The sequence below is a fragment of the Mustela nigripes genome, chromosome 16 (assembly GCF_022355385.1).
Source record: "Mustela nigripes isolate SB6536 chromosome 16, MUSNIG.SB6536, whole genome shotgun sequence".
In the NCBI taxonomy this organism is placed as follows: domain Eukaryota; kingdom Metazoa; phylum Chordata; class Mammalia; order Carnivora; family Mustelidae; genus Mustela; species Mustela nigripes.
This window is the reverse complement of record NC_081572.1, coordinates 854,944-873,241: the sequence shown is the minus strand read 5'-3', so window position 1 is coordinate 873,241 and position 18,298 is coordinate 854,944. Positions and strand designations below refer to the sequence as shown.

Sequence of the window (18,298 nt, the reverse complement as noted above, 5' to 3'; positions counted from 1 at the left end):
ACTTCCTCGGGTGCACCTCTGTCTACCCCAGCGTCTTGGTCAGCCTCTTGTTTCAGCCTGGCTAGTTCTGCCGAGAGCAGCCTCGGGGCGGCTGGGAAGGCCGTGTGCCAACGAGAGTCACACGCGGGACCCCGACTCCCGGTCGAGAGCGCTCAGTCATGTGGGCGGGACCCTCAAGTGAGCAGAAGCCCTGGCGTCCCTGAGGAACAAGGAATCCTGGCCACAAGCAGTGGCGCCGGGGACCCCACACTCGGCCTGGCCCATCTCTTCAGTCCGCAGCAGTGGATTATCTGCGTCCCCCTGGCTGTGTGTTCCCAGTAGAGCTCCCGCCTGGCCCTCCAGGAGCCAGGCCCTGTCCCTGTGTCTGAGGGCTGCGGGGAGCAGAAGGGCAGCCCGCCACCCCGGGTCCCCACGGCAGCTGTTAGAGGAGGGAAGGGTGGCCGGAGGCCAGAGCTCAGGTGGGCGTTCACCAGGTTGGGGTAAAGACGGACATTGTCCAGACGTGGCCCTGGACACAGACAGCTACAGTAAATTCCAGAACTCAAGCAGCAACATGGATCATGTTTCTTGAAAAACGAACACAGACAAACACAGACCGGGTGCCCGCGTGCCCTGGGCCGCTCCTTTCCACAGGCCCCTGCATCATGGGGGCCCCAGGGCTGGGGCTCCTGCACCCCCCGCCTTCCCAGGGGGGACGAGGCCCTGGCGTCTCCCCAGCGACGCAATAAATAGGAGAACCGGAGGGACGAGCGGGGGCCAGACCCCCGCGGGCCCCACACGGCGCACCGCCCGCCGGCCGACCCTTCACAGACCCGGCAGGTCTCCGAGTCGGCGGCCCCGGCGGCCTGGGATGCGGGCGGGGTCCCACCGGCAGGACCCCAGTCCCCCGGGGCGTGGGGGCGGCTAGCCCTCCCGCACGCTGACGCGGGGCTCGGCCAGGGTGCTGTGGATGATGCTGAGGATGGACTCCAGGCCGCTGCCCTCCAGCAGCGTGCGGTGGTCACCCTCGACCACGTGCACGGACACCTTGCCGTCGCACACCTGGGACAGGTTGTAGTCGGCGCCCAGGCCCTCGCCGTACAGGCTGCTGGTCTTGGCGCGCAGCAGCGTCACGTTGCCGTGGTAGGTGGCCCGCGGCGCGTACTGCTCCGCCGCACGCAGCTTGTGGTAGAAGGAGTGGGCGGCAAAGCTCAGCTGCCGGCGGTCCAGGCCGGCATGGCTGCGCACAATCAGGTCCACGGTGGCTGCCACGCGCTCCTCCAGGCCCCGGAGGGGCAGCAGCGCCTCGAGCACCTGCGGGCCGGGGCACAGGACAGCCGTGAGCGGCCCCCCGCCTGCGGGGTCCACCCCCAACCCCTGAGCCCAGCCCTGGCCCCGCTCCCCGCCCCGGGCTCACCGACCCACCCTGTCGTGCTCCATGTCCACGAACTGCTGCACAAAGAAGCACATGGCCTCGGCCTCGGCCTCGGCCTCGCAGCCCAGGGTCATCTTGGCGCGGTAGCTCTGCGGAGGGACAAGGGGCCGCTGCAGCAGGGGGCCGGATGGGGGCCGGGCAGGGCAGGGGGAGCCCACCGACGCCAGGGGGGCCTCACCTGCGTGTAGGCCAGCACGTAGGAGTGCGAGCCGTCGAACAGGAAGAGGCTGTTGTGTGCGGGGGCAGGGCCGGGCTGCGCAGCCTGCAGCTGTGAGCACATCTCGAAGGCCACGCAGGCCCCGTACGAGTAGCCGGCGATGCGGTAGGGCCCCTCGGCCTGCACCTGGCGGATGCACTCGATGTAGTAGGCGGCCAGACTCTGGATGCTGTCCAGGGGCGCGGCTGCGGGGGAGAAGGAGGTCAGCGGCAGGCGGTGGGGGTGGGACGCGCCTCACTCGGGGTGGGGACGGCCTTGCAGGACGGGTCCCCACCTCGGGTGCACTGCAGGCCGTAGGTGGGGATGCTGAGCCTGGCAGCCAGGCTGTGGAACACGGTGACGGAGCCCTCGATGGGGTGCACCAGGAACAGCGGTCGCTCAGAGCTCTGCACCGAGTTGAGCCGCGTCAAGGTGGGGCCCTCCGGGTTCACCAGCAGGGTGCTCAGGTTCGGCTGGGCCTGCTGATGGGCCAGGCTGCTGTTCTTGGGCATGGCGTTCTCCAGCTCTGCAAGGAGGGGAGGGTGCTAGGGAGGCCCAGCGCCGGACAAGGGTGAGGCGCCCCAGGCCCCACAAAGAGCTTGCAGGAAGGGGCCCGATGGCCAAGCCCTGACCCGGGGGGTGGCTTCAGCTGCTCACGAGCCTGCAACACAGAGGGGCACCGGGGGCCGGGGGGGCCCAGGGACTCTCCCCTTCCTGCAGCTCTGTCCTCACAGCCACGCACCTTTCGCCGGGCCGCCCTTTGAAGAAAGCTCCTGCAGCTTGCGGAGCGAGAGCTGCCGGATGTCCCGCATGGACAGCAGCAGGTCGTGCTCACGCTCCAGCATCTGCCGCACCTCGACGCCCATGAGCGAGTCCAGGCCCAGGTCTGCCAGCGTGCTGTCCAAGTTGATGGTGGCCAAGTCTCGGATGCCTGGGGACAGGGACTCAGTTGGCAGTTCGGGAGGCGGAGAGGGGGCCCGGGTGAGCGCAGCACGCCGGCGGCCGGTGCCCTTCCCAAACCACCGTTGGCCTGCTTCCCGCACGCAGCCCCCCACCCCGCCCTGTGCCGACCACGGGTGCCTGGCCTCTCCCGCAGCGAAGAGGCACAGCCTGTTCCCAGCCAGGACAACAGTGGTCAGCGGGGACGGTGGGCTCCCTCACCCAGGATGTGGGCCACGGCCTTCATGAGGTCCTGCTGGGCGCTGCTGTCTCCCTGGGTGGCAGCCTTCTTCTCAGCCAGCACAAAGCTGCTCAGGACGGGGTAGGGCTGGCTCAGGAAGAAATCCAGCACCCCCAAGCAGGAGCTCATCCGCTGAGGCAGCGTCCCGCTGATGACCGTGTCGTTGGAGCCCATCGACTCCAGGATGAGGCCCACGTCACCGATGGCGCCCCACTGCACGGCGAGGCCTATGGGAGGACCAGGGCCAGTGGGCCAGGGTGAGAGGGGGCGCCCGTCAGGGGCAGGCGGTGGGGGCTGCCGGGCCGGGGGCGGGCGGTGGGGGCTGCCGGGCAGACGCACCTGGGAGCCCGTCGTGGCGGCGCCTCTCGCACACACGCTCCATGGTCGAGTTCGCGAAGCCGTAGTTGGTCTGGCCAGCGTTGCCGCGCCCGCAGCTCACGGACGAGAAGGCCACGAAGTAGTCCAGCTCGGGGCACGCCGCCCGGGTCACCCTGTGAGTGCTCGAGTCACACCCTGCCTGCTGGCCCGGCCCACCGGCCGCCACGCCCAGGAGCCCCCGCCTGCTAACCCGCCTCCACGGCCCTGAGCCCCCAGCTCAGGCCCCCGCAGAGGCCTGTCGCCTGGTCCCCGAGTGGCAGTGGGAACTGTGCTGGGATGCAGGCAGGGCACGAGACAACTGCTCCCGGCACGCGCCAGGTCAGGGCCAGGCCGCGCTGGGGGACGGGGAAAGGGCTGAGAGGGCCGGACACCTCACCTGTCCAAGTTCACGGTACCACTGTACTTGGGCTTGTTGACGTCCTGGAAGAACTCAGGAGTCTGATTCTCTAGCACGGCGTCTCTCAGGACCTGGGAGTCAGGGACTCTTAGCAGCTATCCTGACCTCATGGCTCTGGAGAGCGTGGCCTGGGAGGGCCTTCCCTGGGGGGCCTGCTCGGGAACCCTTCAGAGTCACACTCACCACAGCCAGGTTGAAGACGCCGCCCACAGGCCCCAGCTGCGTGGCCTCCGCGATGAGGCTCCGGGCCCCGTCGAGAGAGCTGGCGTTGCTGGTGGACACCAGGACCTGCACGCCCTGGCGTCTCCACTCGCGGACTTGCTTGGCCTGGTAGCCTGCAGGACACGGGGCAGCGCGGTTGGGCTCCCTGGGCTTCTAGACCCGAGAGCGCAGAGCTGAGCGGGCGTCCCAGCCCTCAGACCCGCTCACCTGTGCGGATCCCGGAGCGAGAGGTCAGCACGAGCTTCTGGGCGCCGCGCAGCACAAGCCAGTGGGCCAGCTCCAGGCCGAAGCCGCCCAGGCCGCCCGTGATGATGTAGCTCTTGTGGGCTGGGCAGAAGGTCTTGGACACCGCGGTCATCAGTGTGGGCCTGGGCACCTGTGGCCCTGCCTCTGGCTCCTCCTTGAGCACCTGCGGCCCAAGCAGCAGCCCAGCTCAGGCCCGACCGAGGGGCGGGGCGGGCGGGGGGGCGGGGGGAGAGCCGGGGGCCCCAGGGGCCGCACTCACCTGCACCACCACTTTGCCGATGTGCTTCCCCTGGGCCATGAAGCGGAAGGCGTCCTCCACCCGGTGCTTGGGGAACGTGGTGCACTTGAGGGGCCGCACCACGCCGTCCCGAATGCCCGCCCGCAGCAGGGTCGCCACCTCCCGCCAGCCGCTGCTCCCGTCGTCCAGGAGCGAGTCCAGCAGGATGCCGTGGAAGGTCACGTTCTTCAGGAAGACAGCCATGCCTGCGCGGGCAGGGGGAGGGCTCAGCACTTGCGGCAGCCCCTCCGCGGCCGACCCTGCGGACCGCGCCCAAGTGCGGGTCTCCCGCTGCCCACCGCCCGCCGCCAGCCTCACCCAGCTGGTGGTTGTTGGAAAGGTCGAATTTGCCGATCTCCAGGAAGCGGCCGTGCACGGCCAGGCAGCGCACGCTGGCCTGCAGCTTCTCCTCCGCCAGAGAGTTCAGAACCAGGTCGACACCTTAGGGGTGGGGGTAAGAGAGGTCCTCCCATCACCACCGGGCCCAGGTCCAGAGTGCCCGACCTGGCCCCCGCCTAGGCCCGGGCAGGAGGCGACACCGCTCACCCTTCCCGGCCGTGTGCCGTAGCACGTGCTGTTCGAAGGACGTGTCCCGGGAGTTGGCAAAGCTGGTCTCGCTGAGCTGGGGGAACCTGGCCTGGAGATACGCCCGCTTCTCGGCGGACCCTGGCAGGGAGAGGCGCGTGCTGCTGAGCCAGGCTGTGGGGCTGGGGTCGGCGGGGGGCGCAGCCCTGGGCTCCCGGGAGGGCTGGCGGGCTTACCCACGGTGGTGAAGATGCGGCAGCCCAGGCTCAGGGCGATGGCGATGGCGGCCTGGCCCACGCCGCCGGAGCCCGAGTGGATGAGGACTGTCTCCCCGCGCTGCATGCGTCCCCGCACGATCAGCGAGTAGTAGGCGGTGGTGTACACCACGGGCACAGACGCGGCCTCCTCTAGGGTCCTGCGGGCACCGCACAGGATATCAGCTTGGCCTGAGGCTTGGCCGCAGCCATGCAGGGCACCGGGCTCAGAGTCCCCCCGACTCACCAGCTGGACGGCACATCCCACAGGAAGTCCTCCGACAGCAGGACGGAGGTGGCCAGGCCTTCAGCCGGCACGAGCCCCATCACGCGCTTGCCACTGGCGTCCCGGCCAGAGAACTCCATGCCCAGCATACAGTCCCGGGAGGACCATTTCCCTGGGGGCAGACAGCGGTGGTGAGCCCTGCGTCTCCCAGGGGCGGGGCGGGGCGGGGCGGGGGGCAGTGCACAAGCTCAGGCACCAGGAGCCCCTGGGTCCCGAACGCTGCGATCGAGGACCCTCCTCCTCCCAGCCCCTGGCCCAGAGCGTCTGCCGCGGCTGAGGATGTGCTCCGCACCTGGGATGGCGTCGGGGGACAGCTTGCCCGTAGCCAGCATGATGTCTCGGAAGTTGAGGGAGGCGTAGTTGACGGTGCAGAGATGCACACTGGGGTCAGTGGGCTGGGTGTGGCGCAGGGGCGAGCAGACCCAGCGGATGGAGGAGAGATCCCCCCGGGTGAGAACGTTGACAAAGGCGTGCTCGGTCTGCTCCTCCGGCAGGCCTGACGGCAAGAGGGAAGCGGGGCTGCCACGGGGGCTTTCCGGCCAGGGCCCCCCAGGCCCCATCACCCTCAGCCCACCCAGGTACAATGCAGGGAGCTGGTGGGGATCAGGGAGTCATCTCGGGGCGCTCACCGTGCTCCAGTGGGAAGTGGCGGAAGGCCCCCCAGGCCCCGTCGCGGTAGACATTCATCACGAGGTCCCCCTGTAACACCTTCTGCAGCTCCGAGGAGCCTGGGTCCATCTTGGGGGTGGGGGACGTGCTGCTGAGGTTGGACACCAGGATGCATCTGGGGGCATCCAAACAGGTGAGGGAGGCTGGAGAAGAGGAGGGAGTGGGGGGGGGAGAGGGCAGAGGAGGGAGAGAGTCTGCTCGGGAGAGGGAGGGAGCAGTGGAAGGGTGGGGGCAGGAGAGGGAGAGAGAGCCGGGCCGGGGTGGGGGCCTGCAGCCCCGGGGCTGTCCCTCACCGAACCCGCTGCCCGCCGGGCTCCCGGCGGAGACAGTTCACCATGCCCACGACGCCCGAGGTGGGGCAGCTGACGGCCGTCAGCCACACGGGTCGGGAGGTGTTGTCTGCCAGGACGCTCTGCGGGATGAGGGAGGGTTGGCGTCGGAGTGGGTCCCCAGGCCCGTGAGCGCGGCGCTGGGCGGCCCGGCAGACACTGACCTTCAGGGAGTCCACCCAGCGGAAGCTGGTGTCCTCCACGGGCAGGAAGATGGGGCTGCCCTGAGGGGCCGGCCGGCGGCACAGGAAGAGCGCGGAGCCGTAGAAGGACCTCTTCAGGGCCACCAGACGCAGGGGCGCCTGGGCAAACAGCCCCTCCCACTCATCCTGCGTTGGGGGCGGGGTCAGTGCTGGGCCCGCCCCCAGCCCCCGCAACCCCCGCAACCCCCGCCCCCGGCCCCCAGCCCGCCTCTGCACCTGGCTCAGGAGGCTCTGCTGGCCTCGCTGGGGCTCCGGGCAGGTGAGGAAGGCGACGGTCTCCCCCAGGGGGTGTCCTCTGAGCAGGGTGTGCAGCAGCAGGAAGCCACCCTCCTTGAGAGCAGCCGCCATGTTGCTGAGGGCCGTGGCTGGGTCATGGAGTGTGGCCACGGCACAGTTGCACACCAGCAGGTCAGCCGGGCCCAGGCTGCTGGGGACGGGGCCCGCAGGGTCCCACTGCTCCTGGGTCAGGTTGTACTCCTGCAGCTTGGCCTGGGCGGCCTCCAGGGCCTGCGGGTGGCGGTCCGTGGCCGTGTAGTCCAGCTGGAGCATGGGCTGGGTGCTGAGCAGCAGTGGGATGCGGGAGTAGAGGCAGCCGTCGCCAGCCAGCACCTGCAGGCGGGGAGAGCATCCTGGCCCAGCGGCCCCCCCGGCAGACACCCGGGTCCAAGCTGGCGGATGTCTGCCAGGACGGCCCACCCTGCTGCAGAGAACACCAACGCGTGTCCTCCCCCCAGCCCACCTTCAACCAGGGCAGAAAGGTCAAGGACAGAAGGGCAGCCTCGGCACAACCTCCGATGGGGCCCGGCGCTGCTGATGCCCGAGCCTGCTTGGACCCGGCTCCACACACCCACCTCGACGACGCGCATGCGGAGGCTGGTCAGGTTCTCCAGGGAGGTGTCCACGCAGGCCTTGAGCGCCGGGGCGTCGAGCAGGCCGCAGAGCAGCGGGTCGTTGTGCAGCAGGGGCCTCTGCTGGGCCAGGAGCTGGCTCAGCTCCATCTGCAAGCTCCCGTTGAGCTGGAGCTGACAGGCGGCGGCCAGCAGCTGCGGCAGGCCCTGCTGCGGGGGCTCCCGGGGGACCTGAGCCCCGTCCAGTCCCGGCACCACCATCTTCAGCCCCTGCTGGGCCACCTTGGTCTGCAGGGCCTGTGCCAGCCCTAAGAAGGGGAGAGACGGCCACTAGGGAAGGGTCCCACCTGCACCAGTGTCCCTGGAGCCCCACTCGGAGCAGGCTCCGTGGCTAACCAGGCCCGCCGCCTGGTCCTCCAGGACCGGGAGCCAGGCCTCTGGTATCATCGAGGCATGAGCTCCGCAGAGGGCAGATTCCCTACAGAGCGCAGGCTTGGCGCCCCACAAGTTGTCCCCCACCCATTGGCGCCGGGGTGAGGACGGGGTGCAGTCTGCTGGGCTAGGCCACCCAGCCCCCACCCCCCGCGATGGCTGGCTGGGGACTGAGGCCAGAAGAACGAATCTGTCCTCGTGCCCTGGGCCGACCCTGAATGCCGGGGGCCTCTCGAGGAGGCGGGTTTCCACTCCTTGTGAAGCAGGAGGTTGTCCAGCTGGAACGGGTCCGGCGAGGGGCTGCGTGGGCAGGGGAGACTCCCTCTCGCCAGAGGCAGCGGTGAAGGGCGGGGCACAGACGCAGGGATCGGGACTCACCCCTGCACAGCTGCAGCTCCTCCTGCAGGGCCGTGTCTCCGGCCAGGAGCCCCCCCTCCACGTGTGGGGTGAAGCAGAACTTCTCCAGGACGGGGGCCAGCTGTTCCTGCTGCCGCCGCGGGGCCACGGACGCATGCAGGCCCGAGATGTGGGCGCCCCCGGCCACCGTGCTATTCAGGCAGCTGCTCACCACCACGTCGGCCACTGTGGGGGACAGGCAGGGGCAAGCTGGGGGCGCGCGGGCCGTGGTGGCCGGGGGCACAGTGGGGCAGGGGCCGGGACACGGGGCTACCTTGGGCCTGGCCCTTGAGCGAGTACACCTTCCGCCGGTGCGTGGCAGGGTCGATGTGCAGGGAGATGATGCGGGTGGGCAGGCGCAGGCTGCGCTGGGCCGCCCCCAGGATGGAGAGCTGCAGCATGGCGTCCAGAAAGGTCACCCAGTTGTCCTTCCACAGCAGCTGGCCTGCGTTGCCTGTGGCCGAGGGGCCGTCAGCGTGGCCGGGCCGGGCCTCTCGCACGCACGGCACCCTCCCCTCCACGTGCCCCCTCACACCCTGTACAGCCTCCCACAACCCCCGTCCCCACCCCCACCCCCACGACGGCTCCCGGATGCCGTGTGGCCTGAAGGGAGACAACCCCAAGGCTTGTTCCCTGCCCCTCCCATGAGAACGTGGCACCCTACCTTCGAGGTTGGCCTCCAGGACACCCTGGAAATGGGGGCCATAGTCATAGCCGCACAGCCGCAGCTCCTTATACACGTCCCCCTGGGACAGGCAGAACGCAGCCGTGGGGTCCGTGGGATCCGGGCCATCCTGGCTGTCGAAGAGCTTGGGGTCGGGGTCCTCCCACTGGTACACCTTCCCTGGGGTGAGGGCAGAAAAGCCTGAGACGCGTCCCACGGACCTGGCCGCCAAGGGCCCCCCCCAGGGACAAAGCCCCCCCGGAGAGCCTGGGGCCCGGCCAGATGCCCACTGCTCACCGCTCACGATCAGGTTGCCGTTCTCAGACACCTCGAAGGTGCGGGAAGCCTCCAGCAGCCGCACTTCCAGAGCCACGGTCCCTGTGGACAGCAAGGCTGGCACTGAGCCACAGGGGTCGGCCGTTGGCTCCCCTGCCCTCGCCGGGTGGCCGCCCCGCCTCACCGGTCTTGGGCAGGATGGTGGCTTGGTGCAACGTCACTCCCTCAAACACCACAGGCAGGTCATCCATGTTTTGGCTCAGGGAGCGCGCCAGCGTCTTCCACACCAGGCACAGGTAGCCGGTGGCAGGGAAGAGTACTCGGCCGTCGATGCAGTGGTCCACCAGGTAGTGGTCGGGGGACTCAGGACTGGTGTCTGTGTGGGCTGAACCTTAGTGCCGGCGCCTGGGCGGGCGAAGACAAGCCCTGCCAGCGCCCGCGGCCCGGCCCTAGGCTTCCCTCAGCCCCTCCTCACCAATGCTGTAGACGGTGGCCGCGGAGGAGCCGCTGGAGCCGCTGGGGAAGTCCCCGGCTGCAGGCACGTCCCAGGTCTGACTGTGGTCCCACTTGATGTGGGGGGAGATGAGGGGGGTCCCCCGGGGCACCGGGACCTCCATGGGTGGATACAGGCCGTTGGGGTTGGCATCAATGCTAGTGGAGAGGGCACGGTGTGAGGTGCCGGCCAGGGCGGGCGGCCTGGCCCGGGACTGCCCCGTCATACCCACAGCCAGTCGTCTCCCACGAGGCCCCGGAGGCCACCCGGATGGGGTGCAGTGGGGGCCGTAGCAAGGGAGCTTGGGGGGGCCTGGCACCCACCTCCCACTTCCTGGGGATGACTTCAAGGCCGCCGAGCGGCCCTGTACAAATGCTTTGCTGTCGGGGAGACGCTCCGGGTGGCCCGCTCCACCCTGCCCCCTCCCTCGCCCTTCCCCGGCGAGGCCACCCACCCCAGCAGGTGCAGCCTGCCCACGCTCCTGAGGAAGAACTCCAGGTTGTCCGTCTGGTCCTTCTTCATCAAGGGGACGATGGTGCAGCTAGACTTGAGGCCTCTCTTCAGGACGGCCTGGCGGGGCAGACGGGCTTGACCTTTCTCAGCGGCTCCCACCTGCCCCCAGGCCCAGACCCTCGGCGGCTCTTGGCCGATGCCCCAAGACCAGGGTCCCTCCTGGGACCGGCCGGCCTCCCCCGCTCCCGCCCCCCGGGCAGGGTGTGCACCTGCAGCAGCGCGTGCGGGGCGATCTCCAGCACCACGGCGTGCTCGGGCACGTGGTAGAGCGCCTCCTGGAACAGCACCGGGCTCACGAGGTTGTTGACGCTGTACTCCGCGGAGGACGTGCGGGCCAGGCTGCCCTGCCACTGGGCCTCGGGGATGGAGGTGCTGAGCCAGCGCGCTGAGCGGGGCCTAGGCTCCCGGATCACCTGCGCACACGGCCCGGTCAGTGCGAGGCCGTGGCTGCCGCCGCCCTGCCTCCGCGCAGCCCCCCCGAGGGCAGCCGGCCCACCTTCTTGAGCGCCTGCAGCAGCGTGGGGGCGATGGCCTCCATGAAGTAGGAGTGGAAGGCCATGCCGCCCGTCCGCACCTCCTTGGCAAACACACCCTCCTCCTTCAGCTGCTCCAAGAAGGCGACCATCTCGGCCTGAGGACAGAGGTGTCTGGACTCTATGGTGCACCACGCCAGCTGCCTGGCCCTGCGCAGAGCCGCCCCCGAGGGACAAGGAAGGGACCCGGGGACGCGCCTGGCCTCGCGGGCCCACCTGTGGTCCGGAGATGGTCACCGTGTCTTCGGAGTTGTGGCAGGCGGGCACGATGCCGGGGGGGCAGCGCTGCTTACACTCCTCCCAGGACAGGCCTGTGGGCAGGGGTGGCCTCAGGGGGCGGGCTGTGGAGAGCCAGGCGCACACCCCCCCCTCCCGCCGCGAGGACGGTGCCGCCCCAGGCAGGCCCTAATGAGGGGTGTGGTAATGACCACCGCGGAGCAGGGCCTTTACGGGCACTTTCGCTCCTGCCACGTTTGATCTCAAGGGAAGGTGTTCTCTCTGTTGTGCCGTGGGTGGACAGCTGGGTCTCAGACACTGGGCCTTGGCCTCCCCCGTCAGCACCTCAGGGAGGTGGCTCTTGGAGGTAACCCTCCTGTCTCCAGCCCAGCCCGCCCAAAGCACGAGCAGGTGCAGGTCGAAGGCAGCCACGGCGAGCCGCTCCGACACCGACTCTCCCGAAAGCCCTCGGGCTGCTTGCCTACAGGTGGGAGCTGGTTCTCAACCCCACGTGGCTTCAGCCCTCCCTGTGGCTACTGCGCCGGGTTGACAGACGGCCGCCATGCTGCACCCAACAGGTGCTAGGGTGGGTGGCCGCCTCTGCCGCGTGGGCACATACGGAGCACAAGGGACGACACTCCCACCCCGGACCCCCAGGCTGGCAGGGGGAGGACGGGGGACCCCGGGGATGCCCACCCACGGCCGCCATGGCTCCCGGAGGAATGCTGGCCTCCTTGATGCACTGGCCCCGCCAGTAGGCGGTGAGGATGGTCTCCTCCCGAGTGAGACAGCCGTCGGCGTAGCCGCAGGCCACCTCCCCCAGCGAGTGCCCAATGATGCCGTCCGGCCGCACGCCCATTGAGGTCAGCAGGTCTATGAGAGCGATCTGGGGAGGGGGAGATGTGACACGTCACGCCAGTCTGGCCACCAGCTCCGTCCAGCAGCCCCATCCTGCCCACAGGCTGTTGGGCCCCCAGGGCACACCTGGATGGCGGTGAGACTGACGAAGGCGTGGACGAGGTCGTCAAAGGTGGTCTCGTCCTTGCTCAGGAGCAGCTCAGACACCTGCAGACCCAGGGGCTTCACCACCTCGTCGGAACGCAGGATGGACTCCCGGAAGCCGTGCAGGCGCATGAGGCTCGACCCCATTCCGTGCCACTGCGTGCCCATCCCTGTCCCAAGGAGATGGGTCAGGGCTGCCGGCCGCCCGGCGCCCACTCTCCCCCAGGACGGGCCCGGGCTCTCACCGGAGCAGATGAACCAGACCGGACGCGGGCCGGGGGGCAGCTGCGGCACCTCCTGCACCTCCAGGCCGCCGTCCTGCACCCCCAGCATCGTGAAGCCCCGGAAGGGCATGGCGGCGGGGGGGCTGCCTGCGATGTCGTTGAGCATGCTCACGAAGGCCGGGTCCCGGTGGTGCTGGTGACCCTGCTCCAGCAGGCAACGCACGGCCTCCGCAGTGCGCCCGCTGGCCCGCAGCAGACGGGGCAGGGTGACGTGCGGGGTGGATGGCGAGGGCGGCCGTGAGTTGGGTCTGAGGACGACGTGCACGTTGGAGCCTCCAAAGCCGAAGGAGTTGATGGCCACGATGCCGCCGCGGACAGGCAGGGGCCGGTCCACCACCTGCAACCGCCCTTCCCGGAGGGCGGGGATCTCAGGGTTCGGGCTGCAGAAGTGGAGGTTGGGGGCCCAGAGCCCGTGTTCCAGGGACAGCAGCACCTGCGGAGGCTCGCAGTCAGCGGGGCAGCTGGCCCCGGAAGCTCAGCGCTGTTGCCGGAGGCCTGCCTGTCCCCAGCCTCAGCCCACCACGGTGCAGGGACCCAACGATCTGACCTCAAGTCCCTTCCCTTCTCTGGGCCTCCTGCCTTCACCCGGGGCCCTGTGGCGGCCCCTGGATGGGTGGGCTGTGGGCCTAGACACAGAGGCACCGCCCCCCACCCCCGCCAGGGCTCCTTCCAGGTCCCAGTTCTTGCGGAAGCCACAAACGGGTGACTACGCCAGCCGGAAGAAACCTAGAGCACCGGCAGCTACAGCGCGGGCTCTCCCCACAGGCCACCTGGTCCTCGCTGCCCCCTATTCTGGCTGAGTGTCTGACCCACAGAGAGCAAGGGGGGAGACCGGTCATCGGCCTGGCCCCTGCTGCCTGGGCCTCCGTGGCTCACGCCCCTTGAGCATAGCCGTGGGACCCCCCGACCCTGGCCTGGCAGGCAGGACGGCTCTGGACTCGCCCACCCACCTTGGCCAGTGCCGCCAGCCCTGAGGCGGGCTCTGGGTGCCCCATGTTCGACTTTGTGGACCCGATCAGCAGCGGGTCCCGGCGGGTGGTGCAAAGGGCTCGGTCAATGCCGTTCAGCTCCTGGGGGTCACCCACCTGTGGAGGACAGGAGGAGGGTCAGGACCCCAGCTGAGTACCTCTCGGGCGCGGGGTGCTGGCGGGGCGCTCACCTTGGTGCCCGTGCCATGGGCTTCAATGTACTCCAGGGACTCTGGGGCCAGCCCGGCTGGCTCGTACAGGGAGCGGATGAGCTGCTCCTGCGCCTCCCCAGAGGGGAAGGTCACACCTGCAGGACGAGCAAGGCCTCAGCCCCCGGCCGATGACCCCTCGCGGTAGCCCGGCCCGGGGCCCCTCCAAGCCCCGCTGGCGCCCACCTTGCTCCTTGCAGCCGTCGGTGTTGGTGCCGGCATTCAGGATGGTGGCGTACACACGCCGGGCCAGGGACTTCTTGGTCAGCAGCATGACCACCACTGCCTCTGCGCGGCAATAGCCGCTCCCTGTGTGCAGAGCGCCAGTGAGGCCCGGGGTGCTGCAGACCCTCAGCCCCCAGGCCAGGTGCTCTGGGGCTGCCGCCCAGCCCATCACCCGCTGCCGCTCACCAGACTCATCGAAGGACCTGCAGACGCCCTCGGGGCTCAGCATGCCCAGCTTCATGAACTGCACGGACGTGTTGGGCTTGAGCAGGATGTTGATGCCGCCCACGATGGCACTGGGGCACTGCCCGCTGTGGATGGCCTGGTACGCGTTCTGCAGAGCCATGAGGCTAGACGAGCACGCCGTGTCCAGAGCAATGCTGGGCCCTGGGAAACAGCACAATGTGGGGGCCCAGTGGCGGAAGCCGCATGGCCTCCCCTGGGAGCCCCGGCCAGCCATCCTGGGGGAACCAGGGGCCCGGAGGGGCTGAGCGGGCACCCACCTTTAAAATCAAAGAAGAAAGAGAGACGGTTGGCCATCATGGCCCGCTGGCAGCCCACCATGCTGTAGCCCAGGAGAGTCTCGGGGTCTCGGCTGAGGGCCTCCGAGGCCTCGGAGCCGCTCACGCCCACCCAGACACCGGTGTGTGTCCCTCGGAGTGACGCTGGGTTGATGCCTGCAGGAAGCAATGGTGAGACCTGGCGGCTGGGCCTGTTGTCCAGCTCTGGGGTAAGTCCTCCCCTTGTGGCCCGACTCTGGAGGGGCCTGAGCCGAGCAGCCAGCCCAGCTGGGGTGGAAGACAGGGAACTCAGGGCCCAGGAGACAGGTGGGGCTCCAGGCTCTGGGTCAGGCAGAGGCCCGAGAGAGCTGGAGGGGAGGATAGAAGGCAGCATTGTCTTCAGGACACTCCCCTGGCCCCTGGTGTCACCAGTAGGGTCTGGCAAGCCCCAGGACCAATGAGCACCCGAGCGCCAAGGGCAGCCCTAGGACAGGCTCAGATAAGGAAACAGAGGGAGACAAAGGCTGAGTGTCCAGGCTGAGAAAGGAGGGAGGGACCCCAACCAGCCCCCGGGGAGCGGTACCCAAGGTCTCCGCTTGCCCTTCACCCCAGGGAGCTCTGTGCTGGCGACACTGTTGAGTTCAAGGCCCGGGGGCCGGCCGGCTGTGGGGCAAGCGAGCGGGTGGGCCAGGACTGCCCGCCTGCAGTGCGATGGGTCGGCCCCCTGCTCCCCCTCAGGGCCGGGCTCCTGCCACCCACCTGCCGAGTGCCACGCCCACGAGGCCAGCCTCCTCTCCCCACCAGGCAGGGCTCCTAGGCCCCTGGGGTGGTAGGGACCGGTCTGTGCCCCGTGACAAGGGACAGCTGTCTCAGGGCACTTGTACAAGGCCAGACACAGCCCAGAGAAGGGGAGAGTGGAGGGCACGCGTCCTGGGGGCCGGCCCCCACCTCCCGGTCTGCCTGGCACTCCACCCTCGCCCCAAGAGCAGCTGTCCTCTGGGGAGGGAGGGGACTGGGGCGTCAGGGCATGCCAGGGACACCTGCATGTTGTGAAACCTCAACCTGCTCCCAGGCCCACGCCTCCCGCACCGCCCTGAGCCCACGGGCCCTGAGCCACAGCCCCAGAGAGCCGCAGCGCCTTGGGCTGCCTCCTTGGTATTTCTGTGTCTTTAGACTTCTGCTTTTAGACGTGGGAAGAGGCAGTGATGTCATGATTTCTGGAGAGGTGGGAACCTCAGGGACGGGGCCCCCAGCCCCAAGGAGGCCACGGCCGGCCCGCAGCCGCATGGGGACCCACCTCCATCCAGGATGGCCTCGTAGGTGGCCTCCAGCAGCAAGCGCAGCTGGGGGTCCATCGTGTGAGCCTGCTTTGGGTGCACCCCGAAGAAGGAGGCGTCGAACTTGGACAGGTCCTTCAGCTTGCCGGACCGCCTGGGCAGGCCGTAGAGCCCTGCAGACAGAGGCAGTGGAGGGCTGTGGGACCCCAGGGACCAAGGACGAAGTCCCTGCCGTGACGGGGGGCCATGAGCTCCTGAAGAAGACTGGGCAGGGGCCAGTGCTGCTGGGTCTCGGGGGCCCTGTGGGCGACACCAGCCCTGCTTCTGAGCAGGGGCCGCACTGGGCAGCCATGTGGGAGGTGGCCTCGGAGCAGAGCACAGTGGGGACGGGGCTTCCTCACTCCCCACGGCCCCAGCCGGAGACCCCTGCCTGCCCTAATGCTGCCTGGCGGCAGCGGCCAGCCCAACCCCAGCGGCTGACTCACACCCCGCAGATCAGGTACAACGGCTCCACGGAAGAACCTCCTGGGCGGGAGGGAGTCAAACCAGCTTCCCGAGAGAACCTGGCATCTTATCTGGCAGTGCCTGGCTGGGCTCTGAGGGACAGGGTGGTGGGCGGTGGGACCAGGGGTGCCTGCCCCACCTGGCCTCACCCTGGACCTGCCCCCCCCCCAGTGGGTCACCTAGCTCGGCCATGCCCAGGCTTGGCTCTCAGTCCCCAGCTTTGCCTCAGGGTCCAGGGCCTCTGCCGCTGGGACGGGGGCTCAGGCTGGAGCCGGTCTGCGCGGTGTGGGAGGCGAGTGCAGGGGCCACCCACTCACCAGCCTTCCACCTCCTGTCATCGTCTGTCACCATGTCTATGCCGCCGATGAGATTGGTCCAGAACTCCTGCAAGTTGTCCGACTCGGGCAGCTTCCCGGACATACCAGCGATCACCACCTCCTCCATGGCTGTTCTGTACAGGGAGGGCAGTGTGGGGGCCTGGAGCTGGTCAGCTGCAGGAGCCACACCACCAGGATGCAGCCTCCTGCCCTCTCCCCGGGCTTCCCGACCCCACAGCACCACCTATGGGTCTGAGAGCACTGAGACCACGATCCAGGTGGCCAGCTCCTGCGCCCTGCACTGGCCAGGACAGAAGCCCCGGGTGCACGGGGTGGGGGTCCATGACGGTCCAGCCAGCCCTTACTCGTCATTAGGAGGATCGGGCCCTCTAGCCTTTGGCACTGACCTGTCCCATGTGGGACTCTGGCCTGGGTGACTACCCCGTGGCCCTGCTGCCCTGTACTGTGGGCAGGTGGGCTCTGCACCCATCTGCTGGGATGCTCCTGGGACGGGGCCATCCCAGAAGGGCCAAACTCTTCCCGGGACGGGGCCACTTGGCCCTCATTCTGTTGGGAGCTGACCCAGGGAATCAAACAAGCAAAAGAGGGTCCCAAAGTCGGAGTTGGGGGAGTACCGGCCCACACGGGCCAGTGGGCCCTGCCCCCCACACGCCAGCTTGCTCTCCACTAAGGGCAGCCCATGGACTGCCAGGGTTTGGGAGGGACATGGGGGTCCCAAGTGCAGAGCCCCTGCAGGTGGATCCACCCTGGTCTGACCACCTAAGCAGGGTCCAACCTGGGAGACCCGGCCTTGGTTGAGGGGCAGGGCAAGTGCTGCTCACGCCTGCACACCTGTGCAGGTGAGGCCTCAGGACACCCCCCGGCCACCTCTGCACAGCCTGGCCGACCACCCAGGGCCCCCTGCGTGGAAAGCCCCCACCCCCCTGAGCACGGGCGCTCCTGGGCGGCTCCCGGAGGAGGGGGCCAAAGCCAGGCTTGGTCCGGCCACTTCCGCCAAGGCCTCAGGGCCTCGTGGCGCTAAGGACCAGCGGACACGCCAGTCTCCGGCCGCCCCGGGTCCCCGGGCCTCTCCGAGCAAGGGCGCGCGAGCGGAGAGCAGCGTCCTCGTCGCGTGGCCCCGCGTGCCCGAGTCCCGGCCCGGAGGGAGCCCCCATCCCCAGCGCCGCATAAAGAGCCCTTGGGCGGCCGGGGCGGCCCGGCTCGGGGGCGGCCGCTGCCTCCAGAGAGCGCCCGCGGTCCCCCTACTTGCTATTCACCGAGCGCGGCGCGGCCCGGGCAGGGGCTGGAGACCCCGCGGCGCCACCTCGCCTCGCCGCCCGCCCGCCCTCCGGCGCTTGGGGCTCCGCGCGGCGCCCACGTGACGCGAGCCGGCTCCCCCCCGCCGCGGCCCAACACCCCGGCCGCGGCGCTCGGCACCGGGGCTGCGGGATGCGGCCGGGCGCTGCGGGCCTCGTGGCCCAGCCCGCGACCAAAATGGCTGTTCGCGGCGCGCCCGGCGTCCGGCCTCGCCCTCGCCCACCCGCCCCGCCGGCCCCCGGCGCCCCGCGCACCCACAGCGGGCGCTCGGAGTCCGCGGCCCGACGGCCCGACCCCTCCCCGCGGGAGCGCCCCGAGACCGCAGCGTGCGGGCCGCCGCCCCGGCCCCCCGGCGCCCCGGGCCCCGCCGCCGCCGCCCCGGCCCCCCGTCCCCCGGGCCGCGCGGGGCCGCTCGTACCTGGTCTGGCGCGGGCGGCGGAGCGGGCGGCGGAGCGAGGATGGAGCGGGCGGCGGAGGGGAGGCCGGGCCGCTGCCGTCTCTCTGGCTCCCTCTAGGCCGGCGCGACTCTATTTAACCGCGGCCGTCCCCGCGCGGACACGCCACATGGGCTGACAGCTTGGCTGCGCCGCCCAGGCCAATGAGCGTCGGGGCTGCGCCCCGGGACCCGGCGCGCCGCCGCCGATGGGGTGATGCCGCGCGCCGCCGAGCCGCCGGGACCCCGCGCGGGGGCGCGCAGCCGCGGGGAGCCGGGCGCTCGGGGGGCGCCGGGAGGGGCGCCTCGGCGCCC

The 18,298-nt window shown here is 69.8% G+C and overlaps 1 protein-coding gene across 2 annotated transcripts; it reads right to left on the bottom strand.

The window, feature by feature from the left end:
- Positions 1 to 541: 541 nt before the first annotated feature.
- On the bottom strand, positions 542 to 18,181 carry FASN (fatty acid synthase). 2 transcript variants are annotated; one of them, XM_059379003.1, is made up of 42 exons: positions 17,969 to 18,181; positions 16,234 to 16,367; positions 15,433 to 15,585; positions 14,139 to 14,312; positions 13,822 to 14,022; positions 13,597 to 13,719; positions 13,393 to 13,508; positions 13,184 to 13,318; positions 12,195 to 12,666; positions 11,932 to 12,119; positions 11,644 to 11,833; positions 10,948 to 11,042; positions 10,695 to 10,829; positions 10,408 to 10,611; positions 10,140 to 10,255; positions 9,668 to 9,843; positions 9,377 to 9,568; positions 9,214 to 9,294; positions 8,917 to 9,096; positions 8,527 to 8,706; positions 8,235 to 8,438; positions 7,428 to 7,732; positions 6,793 to 7,185; positions 6,538 to 6,702; positions 6,338 to 6,456; positions 6,005 to 6,159; positions 5,668 to 5,871; positions 5,337 to 5,487; positions 5,072 to 5,250; positions 4,857 to 4,976; positions 4,629 to 4,751; positions 4,293 to 4,516; positions 3,995 to 4,196; positions 3,749 to 3,900; positions 3,545 to 3,636; positions 3,130 to 3,281; positions 2,772 to 3,017; positions 2,353 to 2,541; positions 1,906 to 2,136; positions 1,593 to 1,816; positions 1,405 to 1,503; positions 542 to 1,293 (listed from the first exon to the last, which is right to left on the bottom strand). In XM_059379003.1, the coding sequence occupies exons 2-42, from the start codon at positions 16,358 to 16,360 to the stop codon at positions 904 to 906; spliced, it is 7,557 nt and encodes a 2,518-aa protein (XP_059234986.1). In that variant the 5' UTR covers positions 16,361 to 16,367; positions 17,969 to 18,181; the 3' UTR covers positions 542 to 903. The 2 variants fall into 2 exon arrangements, with proteins under 2 accessions (XP_059234986.1, XP_059234987.1); XM_059379004.1 differs by lacking the exon at positions 17,969 to 18,181 and having other exon boundaries at positions 16,234 to 16,383.
- Positions 18,182 to 18,298: the final 117 nt, after the last annotated feature.

Coding starts and splice junctions, on each gene's coding strand:
- FASN (XM_059379003.1), bottom strand. CDS start 16,360: ATGGAGGAGGTGGTGATCGCTGGTATGTCCGGGAAGCTGCCCGAGTCG. Junction 9,295..9,376: donor CACCATCCTGCCCAAGACCG/GTGAGGCGGGGC, acceptor TGCTGTCCACAG/GGACCGTGGCTCTGGAAGTG. Junction 1,294..1,404: donor TGGACATGGAGCACGACAGG/GTGGGTCGGTGA, acceptor CCCGGCCCGCAG/GTGCTCGAGGCGCTGCTGCC.